Source organism: Borostomias antarcticus (genome assembly GCF_949987555.1).
Source record: "Borostomias antarcticus genome assembly, chromosome: 18".
NCBI lineage: Eukaryota > Metazoa > Chordata > Actinopteri > Stomiiformes > Stomiidae > Borostomias > Borostomias antarcticus.
In genome coordinates, this window is record NC_140251.1 from 6,222,551 (window position 1) to 6,240,249 (window position 17,699).

At 47.2% G+C, this 17,699-nt stretch overlaps 1 protein-coding gene across 1 annotated transcript; it reads left to right on the forward strand.

Moving 5' to 3' along the window:
- Positions 1–1,916: 1,916 nt before the first annotated feature.
- On the forward strand, positions 1,917–16,354 carry rfx7b (regulatory factor X7b; the record flags this gene model as incomplete). The annotated part of the gene is made up of 11 exons (XM_084452703.1): positions 1,917–2,151; positions 2,933–2,966; positions 6,938–7,023; positions 7,593–7,631; positions 7,725–7,847; positions 8,593–8,733; positions 9,148–9,220; positions 9,335–9,542; positions 12,065–12,360; positions 12,725–15,760; positions 15,905–16,354. The coding sequence occupies exons 1-11, from the start codon at positions 2,012–2,014 to the stop codon at positions 16,352–16,354; spliced, it is 4,626 nt and encodes a 1,541-aa protein (XP_084308829.1). The 5' UTR covers positions 1,917–2,011.
- Between the last annotated feature and the right edge of the window lie 1,345 nt (positions 16,355–17,699).

Genomic DNA, 17,699 nt, shown 5'->3' on the forward strand with positions numbered 1-17,699 from the left:
TTTAAAAGACACACAGGCACACACACACAAACATATATATATATATATATATATATATATATATATATATATACATATACATATATACATACACACAGACACACACACATATACAGTACTGCACACATACATTTACATCTACATGTACACAGCCACACACACACACACACACACACACACACACACACACACACACACACACAAAACCGGCAACTAAAAAAACAACATCAAAGCCTTTAGGCCTACACTTCAAGCCTGGGGTCAACCTTATGTGTAGACAGTATTCAGCCAGACAACTGATTCTGTTTTGTTTGTATGTTTCATACCTGCATGCTAAAACACAGATAAATCATAAGGTACTGTATGTTCTAGTAACCTATATTGGTGTTACAGTACATGACTGACAGCTTTACCTATCCTGTTCTGCAGGCGTGTGCAAATGGTGTTTGATAGCTGGCGTGACTCTACTGGAGAGGACCTGTCTTTGGGATGAGATTAGGCCATCTGATCTTGGAGTCTGGCCTGAGAGCCAGAGGATGTAGTTCTAAGAGGATTGGAGCAGGGCTACAGACAACATGTAAGAGGCAGGATGACCGCTGTTCTTTGGGTGATCTCAGCCACTGGCCCAGATTTACCACGACCGCTCAGGAAAGAGGGTCATCTCGCGTCAACACCGGCACTGTCTAAGGCCCAATTTTGACCTTATAAACCGTCTTGGTTAACGTAAAGCAGACACATTTCACTTGGTCTCTTCAAACTCTAGTATTATTACACTTGATAATCAATACAAGCTTTTAAGCATGGACAGATCTCAGAAGGGCAATACATCCCAAAAATAATGTATTTTTATTAATTCATGTGTAACAAAGATATGCAGACAAGAACATATAACAACAACAACAACAACAACTGCTAGAGAATAATTGTACTGTAGCTAAAGAGGTGCTGAAGAACAACGAAGGACAAACTGTTCAAACAAGAATCCCAACAGAACTCAAATGAGAAGCGACAGGAGATTGACAGTAGCCTAAAATAGATTAATAACAAATAGCAGAGAACAGGAAGTCAAAGATAGAGTGCATATAACTAACAGGGAGACATTTCCTTAACACATAGGCTAAGAGAAGATACATGAGTATCGTGTTCACCCAATTGCGTCAATAAAAATTTGATTTTGACATGTTGCCATATCGTGTGACATTCAATCTCACAATGTGGCCAACACATTTAGGCTAGTAGTTATCACTTATAATATATATCGGAAGAAAAACAGTTTTATTGTCTATGTAAATGACAGTGACTGTCAGTGTGAGCCAGAAGGTGGCAGCATTGAACTGGTATTAGGGATGTTGGCTGTCAGCAGTAGGGTAGCCTACTACTACTAAGGTCAGAGACAGGGGTATTTTGCTTCACTTAGAACTTCAGAATTCTAGTAGGCCTATTAAATTACAATCACATGCTTAATTAAATACATTTGAAAATAATATGTTAATTCGATAGTCAAACGGGTATGCCGTGTGCGAGAATGAAATATTTTGTCTGGGCTGGACCTGATCATGATTTGATGATGATGATGTTAGTTCATGTAAAGTTTAGATTTCTATGATATAAACATACGACGATAGGTGCTGGTGGTCACCTAGATGTGTCATCAACCTGTACCCTCCATCCTCGCCTGCGCCCCTACTGCTCAGCAGCAGCATCGTCCGTGGCTGTGGCTGCAGCAGGCGTGCTGTTTGCGGCAGTGGAGACCTCTGCGAAATGTATTTTCTATTCCCGAATGTCTTTTGTTTTGTTTTATACATTTAGAGTGTCAAATCGTAGTCTTAATAGCTATGCTTTATCGTCGATTCAGCAGGTTGGCCTAGCTAGCTGAGGGTTATTTAGACGGTTCATGAACGGTGGGTCCGGTCTAGCAAGCTAATGCACAACCGGAGCGGCGCTCTGGTCTCGGCTCCAGCAGGATGAGGCCTACTCGTTAAAGCTCCCCCGCCTCCCCTCCACAACCGTGATGATGGCTGAGGATCAACAACAACCTGGCCAGCAGCACCAGAAGCCTACCTCGGGATTAGGCTCTCTTCCAGCGCTAGTACCAGGACTTCAGGGGCCTGAGGCAAATGCATTGCAGTTCAAAATAAAGAATTCAATTTGGTAAGATGATCAATGTCAATGGATGATTAACACGCACACGGGCGCTGTCACACACAAAAAACACGATGGTATTGACGCCTTCCCAACCTCTGCTAACCGTCTTATGTAGCGACCAAGCTTACTGTAACCCCTCAGTTTCGTTAGCCAGATAAATTAGCTAGCTAGCTATCTTCATGAGCAAATTATACATAGTCGCTAGCTAGACAGTTATGGGAGGCCTCTCTTGAAATACACCTGAGCCCCTTAGCTGGCAAATTGCTCGCTGACTTGCCAGAGCTAGCGAGACCTAGTGCTAGCTGGCTTATTACAATGTAGTCTAGTGTGGTTATTTGTGCATGCCATGACATGCCCTTCTGTGTGACTGGGGGATGTAAAGAGTTGACCGCCCAGGAGCGTCAAAATACATAATAGCTTGGTAATCAGTTAGCCAGCGGCAGCTATCAATTCGGCCAGTAGACACCTAGCCAACAGCTTGGTCTTGTCCAGACCGTCGTCTCTACCTGGTCGTAGCTACAGTAGTCATCTCTGACAGCTAGCAGGCGTCCTATCGGTTAAGAGGTGGCCATCCATTTGGCTGCATGTCCATCATGAATGCACGTAGCCATTGTTTCAAGTGCCTGGTATTTCCCAGGTGAGGTTTGCCATTCAAGGACCAAATCTGACCTTGGCCTATTGCACACGTACTGTTGGTCGCCAACCTAGAAAGATACATGTATAGCAGAGATTATGCTGACCTGATTTGTTACTCATTATCTGACATTTGCTGTCTTTCCTAATGCAGCAAATCTGTACAATCAAAAGTGGACAACATATTGGTGAGTAATTGGAATGGCCCTAATTACTGTTTGTCATCTGGCTCATTTCTAACACGTGTACCACAGCCAATGTTTTGAAAATGTCTAAAAATGGCAAGAAATTAGTTAACATGTACAATACAATATTAATGTAAGGATGCAATGTCCTCAACCCTGTCAACATTTAGCACGTATTAGAATGTCCAATTTCTCATCCTGTCACATCTTAATCTGCCAACAGTAGTTGTTGGCTCTGCCCAGCGACCGCTGGCGGAGGTATAGCCTCGCGTCACCAGTCTCCTCGGGGAGGAGAGCCTGGGGTCTATTTACTTCACTGCCTTAAGCCCGCCCCTTCTTCCGCCTCGAGCCTGTAGAGCCCGCCTCCTACTTCCGCATGCTTTATTTACATCGATGGAAGAAAACATGGACATACCTGAAGAAATATTTCAAGAAGTCATGGAAGAAGTGTGCCGGATACACAATATCACACACCACTGCAGCGTCTAAGCCTCTGAAATTATAGATACAACAACTGTTCTTTTTCCGGTCCAGACCGGAAGATTATGCGATGCGTCATCCTAGGCGCTTCCCCTCTAGACCGGTGAAACAACTGCGAAAGAGACAGGCCCCAGACTACGGAGGGTATATATCAGTCGTGTTTGTTCGTTTGTCACATCACATAGCAGGACTATACAAAAACTAGCATGGGCCAAGTTAGAACACATTACATGTTGGTGCGGATCAGAATCATTGGTTGGATACACAAATTAAAAGAAATCAATATTAGCCATACTTGGACCGGCTTCTTTCCCTTTATATTTACTTCTCCCACCAGGTTTACTGTATCGCTGTTGGCCGAGCAGTAATGTATCAGTCTAGCAATGCGTCGATTCAGGTTCGGTTCCTGGGTTCGGCTTTTGATGTCAACTTTTTTTTTTCTGTTTACGCCAAATATTGTCTTATGTTTCTATGCATGTAAAACAAAATCATATCTGATCCCTGAAAAACAAATCAGATAAACACTGTATTAGGAAAAGTTACATTTTCTTAGCCTGGATCCTGTGGTATTAGCCTACATATAAATCATAAGCTACCTGCACATCTGGGCTGAGGTTTTGCCCCTTTGGTGTCAGGTTTCACTAACTTTGTGTTCTTTTTAATTTGAGTGTTGAAGCAAATGAAAAACAGTATTATTCGTCACATAGCAGGATTATACAAAAAATATAGCTGCAAGCAGCAATGTGGGGGCCAAGCAGGAAGCGTGACCAGCGCATCAAAGACAACAAGTGAAACACGGCATAGCCGCATTCGAATCCCTACCGCAGTTTTGAAGATCGGGCATACGGTTCAGAATAAACGCACTTCCAACTTTGACAGGTTGGTGACACTAGAGAGTTTGATGTGTCGACATGGACTTGGTGACAGAGGTCACGGGGCTGTCTCCGAGGAGTATGCCAAATGTGGTTTTGAAACATCAAAGTGGTACTGAGATATGATCACACTTCCTGTTTGGCGGCTTAAATGCCGAATTCAATTAGCTGTAACGGGCGAACGCTTTTGAATACCTGTAAGACTTTTGTAGACATTGGTCTAGAGAATGTGCGTAACCACTCATTGGTCAAAATTCCTAGGAGGAGATACATTTTAAGTGTTTTACACAAAATACACAATGGCGGGCAATTCAATTGGTGGAAAATGACATCATAGGGTGCGTTGAACTCGGCATGAGTCAGGGATTCCAAGGGTACCTCATTTTTGAAAATCAGTCCCACGGGTCAAAAGTTGTGTGCCTAAACGCACTTCCAACTTTGACACGGTGGTGGCGCTAGAGGGTTCGAGCTGTCGCGATGATACTTGCTGACAGGGGTCAGGGGACTGTCCCCGATGAGTGTGCCAAATGTGACTGATACATTAACAACTTGCTGAGATATGACCACATATCCGTTTTGGCGGCTTGAACGACAAATTTGATTGGCTGTAGCGGGCGAATGCTTTTGAGAATCAAAAATCCCTGTAAGGCTTTTGTGGACGTTGGTCTAGAGAATGTGCATACCGAGTTTCGTGCAGATTGGTCGAAAGTCCTAGGAGGAGATACATTTTAAGTGTTTTTCACAAAATCCAAAATGGCGGAAAATCGTTTTTGAAAATCGGGGTTACAGGTCAAAAGTTGCGTGCACAAACGCACCTCCAACTTTGACACGTTGGTGGCTCTAGAGGGTTAGAGGTGTGGACATGAGTCTTGGTGACAAGACTCAGGGGACTGTCATGAATGAGTGTGACATTTCACAACTTTTTACCATACGGTTCTATGGGCTGCCATAGACTCCCATGGCAGAAGAAAGAAAGAAAGAAAGAAAGAAAGAAAGAAAGAAAGAAAGAAAGAAAGAAAGAGAAAAGGTACAAGAACAATGGTGGCCTACGCAACTTCGCTGCTTGGCCCCCAACTACCAGAGCGATTGGAACATCCCACAAACTATTTTCTACTAAATACACTCTGATATCATATGAAAAAACACAGGTACAGTCAAACCGTGCTGCTTTCTTATCTTTTTTTTTTTTTTATCAACTTACACATTCATGCGCGGAAACCTGTGATCTCTGAGCACCCTTTCTAGTCTTTACTTCTTCTGCCAGGCTTACGCCTGGTGGCCGAGCGGTTAAGGCGTTAGTCTCATGAATTTTCATTGCGGGTTTGAGCCGCAAGGAAGATGTTGCTTTTTCTTTAGAAAACGTTTGCTCTTTGTTACAATGAGGAATCAAGTCAGCTTTAAATATCATCTTAGATATCAACTTTATTTATTTGCTGTTTAAGCAACCAATATTATCTTATTTTTCTCTGCATGTAAAACAAAATAATAATAATAATTACACAAAAACTACCTGAACGATTTTCATGAAACTCGATAGAGGGGTGTAGCATAAGCTGTAGAACCCATTCCAGAGACATGGACACTGGGCTAGTGCCTGTCCTTTTTACCCCAGAGGAATGAACACTGGACTTAATTTCTGTACATAGTTTTGTAACTTATGTCTTCTGTTATTGTCTATAATGGCTGATTGAAAAAATTACAGAAGTATGTTCAGTTGTGTTCATACATGACCACCTCTCATAAACACCACTATCAGTTACACCACCAAAAAGCTTACTCTTCAATGGTGCAAGTGTACTATATTTATACTGAGGAGTGAGTTTAACCATTTCATCTCAGTTACACCAACAAAATGCATTAATGGGCGGAGCCCTGTGCTCTCGGAGCACCCTTTCTAGTTACTATTTTGTTACAGTTCAGTAGATACAATACCCAATGAATATCAAACCTACAATTGTTTTATGTCAATCTGCATCAAATAATGGCACACTATAACTGTAGTACTCCGAGAAAAGACAGAGGCATTTAGTGCACAGCATGCTGATCATCAGTGTCTAGTAAATAGCTTTTTTTCCCACCTCATTCGTAAGTATTGGTTCCCCTAGCAACAGGCAAGAGACAAATATAAAAGCGAGAGGTGAGATGAATCCATTCTTAGAAGCCAATTATTTCATAGTGAAAATGCACATTTCCAGTGCACCAAATACATTGTAGTGTTTAGATTTTCATAGCAATTCACAATTATATGAAAGATCTCCATGTTCATCTGCTATAATAGCTGACCATTTCAATGGCACTATACACTGTAAACTAGCCTCCTCCCGTGCCAATTCTCACATTGTCTAGCAGTAGGCTATCCAACTAATTTCCATTAGTTGAGGGCAGTTGTCAACATTTCTGGTGAATGGTCACCTTTTTTACAGACTCCATCCACCAGAAATGTTGACAACTGCCCTCTGTATGTATACTATTAATTATCTCATGGTTTAAGCCATCAAGACATAGGCTATTGCAACCAGTCTGTTTTTGTTTTGTTACTTCGGTAACAAGGAACTATACTGTTGTAGGTTTGTCTTTTATCCTTATATATTGTCTCTCTTCATCCCCTCTGCATTTTTACAGCAAGATGTTGAGAAGTTTACAGACATTGAAAAACTCTACCTCTACCTTAAGTTGCCTTCTGGTCCCAGCAGTGGCAATGATAGAAGGTACATTCCTACTTCTGTTTCACAGCTATTGAGCTGTATCTCGTTGCGTCTTGTATATTTTCGTTGTGCAGTGCTTGGAGAGCTTCCTTCAGTAATTAGCTGGTGGACTTACTTGTGTCAGTAAGTCACACCCTCTGTCCTCAGATTGCTAATGCTACATGGGCTGTATGTCTAGTCTTTTAGACTTTTGATCAAGAGGAGTGTTTTGATCTAATGATTCAGTGCATGATGTGAAAATGCTTCCACACTCTGCATTTATAACAAAGATTAAAAAGTCAAGTTATTGTTGTATATTAACCAACCAGTGAATAATAGGTCTATTACCCACACCTGTCCGCAGTGAATTGTGATGCTTCCTGTCTTGTGGTGATGATTATTATGGCATTAGTTAATCATTGTTGACCTCTTTGCCTAGGCTAAAAGTATCACACAATCGTTATGGCTGTGTGGTTACCATGAAGCAGTATTAGTAATGATTGTTTTTTTTTGTTGCTATACCCAGTTTTCAGTGTTTTTAATTTGTTTCCCCATATCTATGCATCACCTCTACCCCAAATACTGCTCGTTAGGACTGAGAATCAGAGGGGGTCCTCCACTCCTGGACTATGGTACTAAAGTTTCTCTTCTAAAGGACAAGCAAATCACACCTATCTGTTGAAGACATGTCTTCTCTGAGCTGGTTTTCCTATGCATTGTTACAGTGATCAGAGTTCCATGTCATCCAGCCGGACACAGCAGATGTATGCATTCAACTGGATACGGAATCACCTAGAAGAACACCCAGAGACATCCCTCCCAAAACAAGAGGTGTATGATGAATACAAGTGAGTATCTATCTAGTCTGACTGAACAGATGTACTGAAGTTTTTGGTGATAAGCCTTGTCATTCGTTTATTACTGCCCAATCAATGGCGACAGAATATGTTGTCGGCCCAATCAGATTCAATCCAGACTACGTGAAACAACAACAACCTAGCAACCACTCTGTTAAAGACGATTGTGATTGGTTTAAAGAAATACTATGTTTTTTCCCCTTATCCCTGAATGGTAATGAGTCCAGCCAGACCTTTCTCCAGCTCTGGCACAGTGTAAAGGAAGTGTGGAGATAGGTCTGGTTTGCGAGACTAGTATCTAGTTAACCTGATGTTTGCTACAGTCACGTGCTGTAGGGTGGGAAGCCAAGGCCGATCCGTGGCGTGACACACCTGAAGAAAACGACGTAGAAACAATTCAATTGGGCCGCCTGGCTTTTAAAATAGATGATGATGGGCCGCCCCGGTAGCTCAATGAGTTGGGGCGCGTACCATGTAGAGGCTCGTCCTTACCACGGCGGCGTGGGTTCGAATCCGGCCCACGCCCTTTGCTGCATGTCTTCCCCTCTCTCTCTCTCTCCCACCTTCCTGTCTGTCCTTCCACTGTCCTATCCCAATAAAGCAGAAATGCCCTAAAAATATCACACACAAAAAAAGAAAATAGATGATGAATTATGGGTCATCTACGTGTGCCGCTATATTTCACTGTAGTGGTAAACTCATACATTTTTGTGTGCTATTTGAATTTTTGTTGCAGGAGCTATTGTGACAATCTCGGCTACAATCCACTGAGTGCAGCAGACTTTGGGAAGATCATGAAGAACGTCTTTCCCAACATGAAGGCTCGTCGTCTGGGAATGAGAGGCAAATCCAAATATCCTTTCAAATGCACTGCTCTGTGAAGCTGGATGTATAATTTGGTCATTTCCTGTAGCAGACACTTTTATCCATAATGTTTATTTTTAATTTTTTAACTTTTAATTTTTATTACATCTTAGTGCATTTGCCCTTTACTTCATGCGCTGTTATATATTTTGCACTGTCCTGTCATTTGTACTGTCCTGTCTGCACTGCTCTGTCTTGTTATTGCACCCTGTCTACTGTTGTCTATTTATTGTATGCATCAACAGTACAGAACAAATTCCTAGTATGTGTGAAAACCTACCTGTCTTAAATAAATCTCATTCTTCTGATTCTGATTCAGTGATTGTTGAGTGGCCTGGCCCAGTCTTGAACCGGTGACCTTTCGGTCAATGTTGAGCAATACAAAAGTCTATATTAAACCTTAACTACTTCTCACATACTGTTATAGTGGCTTGCGGAAGAAAGCTTTCGTACACATGCCATCGCTGCCCAACCTGGATTTACAGAAGTCAGGCGACGGGGTGAGTTTCTGTGTTACCCATAAGAGGTCAAAGTAGTTCTAATGGATAATCTGTTACTCCTCTAGACCTCCAGATGCTGACCCAGGTCTCTCTGCCCATTCTCTCTGCCTCCAGTGTGAGCTGATGGAGACGTCGGGTCAGTCCCCCAGCGCCGAGGATGAGATGCGCTCCGCTGCCTGTGGCCTGGTGTGTGAGTGGGCCCAGAAGGTTCTGAGCCGCCAGTTTGACAACGTGGAGGACCTGGCCCGCTTCCTGCTCAACAGCCACTACATCGGCACCAAGTCCATGGCGGCCCTCACAGTCATGACCGGGACGCCCACAGGTGAGTGCGACCGCCTTGCTGCTGGGGTTCAAGGGTCGTGAACAAGTTGTAGATTAGGGCTGTGCAATAAAATCCATACAGCAAATCATGGTGATATTTTTTCCAGTGATGCTCTATTGATTTTCTGTACAGTACAGTATCGATACATACATTTAAAAAGAAAAACAACTTTTTTTTTACTCAAGGAAAACATACAGAACAAGACATGGAATAGATATAGATATATCAAATGAAGGATAGAATTCAATCATCAATACATAATTCATGTTTAAAATGGATTTAAAATGTCCTTACATTCCCTCCGCCCTCAGGATCACCTCACAAGCGGGGGATGAAGTTGTATTATTATTATTATTATTATTATTTTTTTAATACTTTATTTTTATTGCTTTTCCATTAGCAATCAAATGCACACACACAAAAGAATAAAGAGCACTAATAAAAAAAAGATTTAAAAAAGAAAAAAGGGGGGGGGGCTGGATTGCCTTCTCCACAAAAGATTTTCAGCCCTGTACCTTACAAACAATAATCAAATGTACATTGAACTATCCTATCTTATCGTTGATATGTAGGCCTAAACATCATCCATCTATCCCAGATCTCTTGATTCTTGATTCCACCCTGTATCATCTTCTTGTAATGGCCGTCTTACAGGCTGCCAGCAACACTTTAAGCAAATATCTATCTTCTCTCACCAATATCCCCTGACACATTACCAAAGTACAACACTATCAATGAACTAGGTGTCTCATATCTCAGAATCTTGTCCATAGTCATATGAACATTTTCCCAAAACTGTACAATTTCAGGACAGAGCCAAAATACATGAGAATGATCTACATTTATCGCCCCACAGTCTCCAGCATGGCTGGGCTGTAGACAGGTATTTGCTCTTAATTTGGGGAATAATAAAGAATGTAATTATATTTTTCCAACTGTATTCCCTCCAAGTATGTGAGGATGTTGTAGACTGTTGTGTTTTCCAAATCTCCAACCATTCATCTTCCGTAATACTTGTACCCAGTTCTTTTTCCAATTTATGCTTCACATACAGTAGAATGTTGTATTTCCTCTTCTCTCCATTAGTTGTTGATATAATGTAGATATTATTCTATATTTCTTAGAATCGTTAACTTCAATTATCGGCCTAATTATTCAATTTCTATCCAGATTTACATTGTGCTTTGTTTCTCTATTGTTAGTCAGTTACAAATATCTTAAATTGTCCTGGTTGGTTTATTTATAGTTTTGCTTCAGCTCCTCAAAACTCATAACATTCCCATCTTTTATTACTGTGCATAGTGCTGTTATACCATTAGGAATCCATTGTTTGAACCTCTGATCAAGAGTGCCCGGAATAAAATGTCTTATCATAAGCTATCCATCAAGGCAGTCTCAGCTCTTTCTCTAGTTTATTGGAGTTGTATTTTCAGCAGTATTTTTAAATCTTCAGTAAATTATGTAGAGTATCGCAATATGTATTGTATCGTATCACAATGTATGGTGACCTTGCCAATACCCAGCCCTACTGTAGATGTAAATCTAACCGGGACGTCCTGAAGATTTAATGTAATACAGATTTAATGTAATACAGAACACGTTTTTTTCATGTTGTGCATGAAAAAAACGTGAGAAAATTCACGTCCAGTGAGGTTACGCAATGTGGTAAACATAAGCCTCTTCAAGAAGTACTACCCAGACCCTACCTCTTAAGCACCTGCTGTATTTTGTATCTTGCTGCTCTTGCTCCTTGGCTCTAGTGCTAGATTACTCTCTTAGTCACTTGATTAGAAAGGAGATGTACTTGTGAGTTCTGGCAAGTAGTAGTAGTACATTTAAAATAAACGACAGGACCCGAGGGGGGTGGGTCTTTAATTGGCCACACGGTGACACACATTACACACAGTGAGCTGCGACACAGAACACAACACACACACACATATATGCAACTTCGGAGGTCGCCAGTGGAAATTGTTCCCGGCATTTCTCCCATCCAAGCCGTCCTCCTCCAGGGGCAGCCAGGAGCAGTGGGCAGCCATAGTTCATGGCGCCCGGGGATCAAGTCCAAGTGTGGAGGAGAGGGTCTGGGGGGGTCTGGGGAGGAGACCCCGAGGAGAACATTCAAACTCCACACAGAAAGGCCCAGAGACCTTCTTACTATGATGTGACAGTAGTAAGTACTGCACCACCGTGAGCGATTTTGGGGTTCAGTGTCTTGCTCAAGGACCTTCGATCCCCAGCCGGCCGCTCTACCTCCCGAGCTATGTACCGTCCCTACGTTAAATGCATTAACGCTAACTACGTTAAATGCAATTATTGTTAAGTCCCTTTGGATAAAAGCATCTGCTAAATGACCGTAATGTAATGTAAACCACGTGCTTGGGGCAGAAATGACACAATTTCTGGTTAGTTAGCACCAAAAACAGAACTAGAGGTTAGAACTCTAGAGAAATGACGTGTAGCAACTTTCAAAAAAGAATGTGCCACTTTAACCTGTGGAATCCCCCCTTCGCTCTGATCAGGAATGAAGACGCCCACCCCAGCCTCTGCGTTTGTGCCCACGGCTGAAGCCAACTCCTTCCAGCCGCAGGTGAAGACCCTCCCCTCGCCCTCCAGCGACGCCAAGCAGCAGCTGCAGCGCAAGATCCAGAAGAAGCAGCAGGAGCAGAAGCTGCACTCGCCGCTGCCCGGCGAGGGCCAGGCGAAGAGGACGGAGGCCAGCACCCCCGGCCCCTCCCTGCCCTGCGGCAGCCCCGCCCTGCTCTCCCCTCAGCCCACCATCGGCATCGTGGTAGCGGCCGTCCCCAGCCCCATCACGGTAAAGGTTCCACGGCGAAGAGACGTGAACGTGTTCCACCTAGACATCTGTCCTGTGTCTCCGCACCGCCATTTGCACATGCCTAGTCCTTGCACACTGTCTATTGTTGTCTATCCATTAATGTTATGCTCCCAACTGTCCAGAACAAATTCCTAGTATGTGTAAAAGATTGTGATCACAGATTGTGATTCTAGATTATGTTAATTCTTCAGATATATTAATATTGTTCTTCTAAAAATATTAATAGATTCTTCTAAAAAATAAAAAAAAACATAGTGTGTTTGTGTTTTAGGTGAGTCCTTCTGAATGCAGCATAATCACAGTTGTATCCTCAGGTGTTGACGAAGTCTGTTGTCGCCCGCAGGTCCAGAGAAGCAGGCAGCTGATGACCTCGCCGGGTCCCATGGGGACGACCGAGGGGAAGGTGCTGCCCGTCAACTTCCAGGTAGTCGCCCAGTCTCTGAAACAGTCGCCTAAAACCCTGCAGAACGTCTCTGCCAGCCCCGTGGGCGACCGACTGGCACGCCACAGGTACGCCCAGATCCTGCCCAAGCCCTCGGCCGCCGGCGCCATCACCCTGCGCTCGCCGCCCACGCTGCTCATCACCAACAGCCCCATCAAGACGGTGATGCCCACCCCCCACGTCAGCTCGGTCAACGTGCTCAAGATGACGGCCATCTCCCTGGCCCCCAGCGGCAGCAGCAACAGCGTGAGCATCAGCACGGCCCTGAGGCCAGCCTCAGCCGGAGTGAGCAGCGCCGCGGCCGTCCAGGACGAGCCGCCGCCGGCCACCCCCCAGTCTCCCACGGTCAGGCCCGGCGCCCCGACGCTCTTCCCCCCCGCCCACAACTCCAGGGCGGCGTTCGAGGCCGGTAACAACCACAGCCTGGCGCCGGAGAAGCAGGGCGGCGTGCACGAGTCCGTCTCCGGGGCCAAGGACGACAGGCTCAACAAATACAGGGCGGCCAGCGAACCCAGCCTCCTGGTCAAGTGCTCCCCGGGACCCGACCGAGTGGCCAGGACCAAAAGTGACTCCACGTCGCCCCCTGTGGCGACCTTCGCCGCCTTCGCCGCCGTCGCCAGGACTCAGGACAGCAATAACAACAGTCACTGTCACAACAGTACCCTGTATCTGACCGTTGATAATCAGAACGCTAGCGTCGGCATGTCGTCCAACGGCTCCCCATCTGTCACCCTGTTGTCCAAGGACTCGTGCCCCGGCTCCAAAAGCCCCAGGAAGCGCGCCGGCACCGGCCCGGACCCCCACGTGATTCCCGTCAAGAGGGTGTTCATTTCCCAGCAGCCTCTGGCCCTCGTTGACAATCCCAAACCCGGAGTGGGCGCAGGGGCGAAGAGGATCCCCAGGCCGGGCACGCCCGCCAGGCCCGAGAGCGCCCCCTGCAAGGTGACCGTGAGACACGCCGCCCTGGCACCACCAACCCAGATCCTGGCTCTGTCCGACTCGCCAATCGTCGTCCCCCGGGCCGTCGTCAAACCCCAGGCCTCGCAGGCGAAACACGGGGACCCCTCCTCCTCCTCCTCCTCCTCCTCCTCTCTCGGCGGCGACACCACCAGCAGCGCCGCGCCCGGTGGCTCCGCCTCCTCCGACCAGACCCTGCTGCTGCAGCAGATCACAGCGGACACTCGGGCAGTCATGCCGGCCAACTCAGGAGCACACGAGGCCTCCGTGATGAGCGACTTGAAGAGCACAATGTGGGAGGAGGCGGGGCAGCTGGACGAGCTCCAGAAGCAGGCCTTTGCTCAGCAGATACCAGCAGACCGCGGCAAGCCTGCGGCCACCGACCCGCTCCCCATGATGGCCCAGTCCGCCGCGGACGCTGCCGAAGGCTCGCTCTCCCTCCACCAGGACATCGTGGACTTCGCCGGCTCTCAGCCCGGCATGGACTACTTCCCCTTCAACGACGACGACATGACCCAGGACAGCATCGTGGAGGAGCTGGTGCAGATGGAGGAGCAGATGAAGCTGAAGGGCCTGCAGCCGCTGTTCAGCAGCTGCGTGGACATGTCGCTGCCCGGCCAGACTGGCGGCGGCGGCCAGGGCGCCGCGCTCGGCTCCACCCACCATGCGGGCTCCTCCTCCTCCTTCTACCACTCGGCCCACAGCAGCACCACCCCGGTCCAGACGCCCACCCCGACGCCCACCCCCACGCCCACACCCACCTCCGAGATGACACTGGGCGGTCCGCACGGCCTGACCCGAGAGAGCCCCTGCTCCCGCATGGCGCCCAGCACCACCCCTGTGGATGGCGGCGGCAGCGCCATGGGCCGCCACACCCCCGTCAGCACGCCGCTGTCCAACTGCAGCAGCGTCCCGCCCAGCCCCGTGGAGTGCCGGAACCCGTTCGCCTTCACCCCCATCAACGCCAGCATAACGGGCGGCTACCACGACGCCAGCGTGGTCTCCAGCAGCCCCGTGAAGCCCATGCAGCGGCCCACCGCCACGCACCCCGACAAGGCCAAGCTCGACTGGATCAACAGCCGCTACAACAACGCCGGCGCCGCCGTCGGGGGCGGCCCACTGCCCAGCCACGGCATCCTGCCCAGCTACCAGGACCTGGTGGACGACCACTTCCGCAAGCCGCACGCCTTCGCCATCCCGGCCGGCCAGTCGTTCCAGGCCCAGGCGAGGCAAGACGCCCACTTCAGCCGCCTGACCCCCATCTCCCCGGTCCAACAGCTGCAGCAGATGGCGTCGTCCGCCACCACCCCGACCAAGCAGGAGAGCTTCGCCGTGCCCGCCCCGCTGGACAGCAAGGCCGCCAGCTCGCCCGGTTCTGGCACATTCCGCTGCCGCAGCGTGAGCCCCGCCGTCGCGCGCCAGAGGAACTTCAGCGGGAACGCAGCCATGGTCGCCACCACGACCACCGCCAGGATTGTCATATCCCCCTTCAACTCCCCCATCACCTCCGAGGTGCTCAGTATCCTGTCCAACAGCCAGGCGGTCAACGCCGTCCACAGCATGGTCCAGAGGAGCCAGTCGGTGCCCCTCAACGTCATGATGCAAAGTGAGATGCTGCCGGTCCAGCTGGGCCAGAGCAACGCCACCAAGATCACCAGCGTCCTGCTGAGCAAGATGGACTCCGATGGGGACGACGCCGTCCGCGGCCTGGGAATCAACAACCTGCCCTCCAACTACACGGCCCGCATGAACCTCACCCAGATCCTGGAGACCGCGCCCGGCTTCGCCGCCGCCACCCACCAGAGTCAGCTGCCGGTCGGCTCTGGTCCCGCCGCTGCCTTCGAGCTCCAGCAGCACGGCTACCTCTCTGCCGCCGGCGGGGAGCCGGTGAGCTTTGTGGCCGGGGAGAGCCAAGCACAAGCAGGAGGTCCCGGGGAGCAGCAGCAGCTGGGGCTCCAGGAGGACATGGGGCAGCCCCAGGCCCAGATACTCCTCCATGGGCTCCAGGAGGACACGGGGCAGCCCCAGGCCCAGCTGCTCCTCCACGGGCTCCAGGAGGACACGGGGCAGCCCCAGGCCCAGATACTCCTCCATGTGCTCCAGGAGGACACGGGGCAGCCCCAGGCCCAGCTGCTCCTCCACGGGCTCCAAGAGGACACAGGGCAGCCCCAGGCCCAGATACTCCTCCAGAGCACACAGCAGCAGCAGGAGGAAGAGGAGCAGCAGCAGCTGGACTTCAACAACACTGTCAAGGACCTACTGGGGGACGACGGCCTGAACCCCAGCTCTCAGCTGGTAGGCCAGGTGGCGTCAGAGCTCAACGCCGTGGCATCCGACTTCTCCAGCGACATAAGACTGACCTCAGATCTGTCCAGTAGCATAACTGACCTTAACACTTTGGACACAAACCTGCTGTTCGACCCAAATCAGCAGCAGGAACAATACGAAGACTCGACACTGGAAGAACTGAAAAACGACCCGTTGTTTCAGCAGATATGCAGTGATACTGTGAGCTCTGGTTTCGACTGGCTGGAGAGCAAAGACCAGCCTACAACGGTGGAGATGTTGGGCTAATATTGCCTAAGAGTATTTATGGTTCCTGTTTCTTGTTTGGTATGTCTGTATATCTGTTTGTTTTTTAATTGTTTGTCGGGAATTGTCTGGACTTGGCCATTTGTCCAGTTAAAAAGTGCCAGCCTTCCCAGAAAATGTCACCTTCCCCTCGGCCGTCCCCACGGGGCCTGGCGAAGTCTCCTACTGATTTTTTTTTTTTCTTTTGTCACTCTCCATCATAAAGTAATGTGAATCACAGTACATCACCACTGTAACTCAAACCATCTGCAGTCTGAAAGGAGAATTTGAAGGCAGCATGCTGTTGTAACGGTGGGTTAGATTTCCCAAGTTATGCACACACTTGAAACTTCATCTTTCATATTATGTCAGTTCAATAATGCAATATTTCTTTTTTTAAAACAACACTTTATCAAAGTGGGACAAATAGGAAATTTGGCACAAACAATCACAAATGACTTCACCAAAAGATTTATGTTGTTATATCCTGTTTTAGGGTTCAAATGGAAGTTCGAGTTTAGTGCGCGTATCACCCAGCAGTAGGACATGTTGCCTACCATATCAGAATACTAAAAAGGTAGCAAGTGATGCTACCAGGTGCTGAATTTAGGACATTATCTTTATACATTATCATATACCAAATCAGTGGAATACTGATTCATGTCCGATCGTTGTCCAAGAGGGAAATCCTCTCTGAGGTGATGGTACTCCTGCTGTTCAGTGTTTTGTAAAGGGAGGAGATGGGTTTACCAGAGCTGGGGCCATTTTAGTGGAAAGATATGACATGGAACTGAAGCGACAACTTGGCAGCCTTAATTCCAAAGTCAAAGGCCTTACGCCATCTCTAGAGAGACTGTACATAGTATACTACTCTGCACACATCTTCACAAGCATCCAGAGTTTCATATCAAGGCAGCTGTTACTCTCTTTCTTTTTCCAGTACTCTTTCTTATTCTTTTTTATTTGTAGCGTTATGCGTGCATATTGTATAAACCACACTGTGTGTGCCCTTATCAGTTGTAGATTAAGAATAATTTGATAGGTCATCATTTTATGAATTCCATATAAGGCACATTAAAATGTGAGCGGAGGTGTGGCATCGATGGTATGGGGATGGCTGAATATTTCACTGAAGGCTTTGCTCTTGATTTCGATGATGTCATCTTGAGATCAAGAGACGAATTGTGATTATTGTCTTTTTGGAGATCTAGCCTTATTTCCATACCAAAGATGAGCTGTTAGATTAACATTAGATTGTTGTTCATGGGGTCGATCATCCATACACTCTTAATGACTATTAAAAATGAAGGGAAGTAGGCAGCCTCTGAGATATGAGGAACATTTAAGA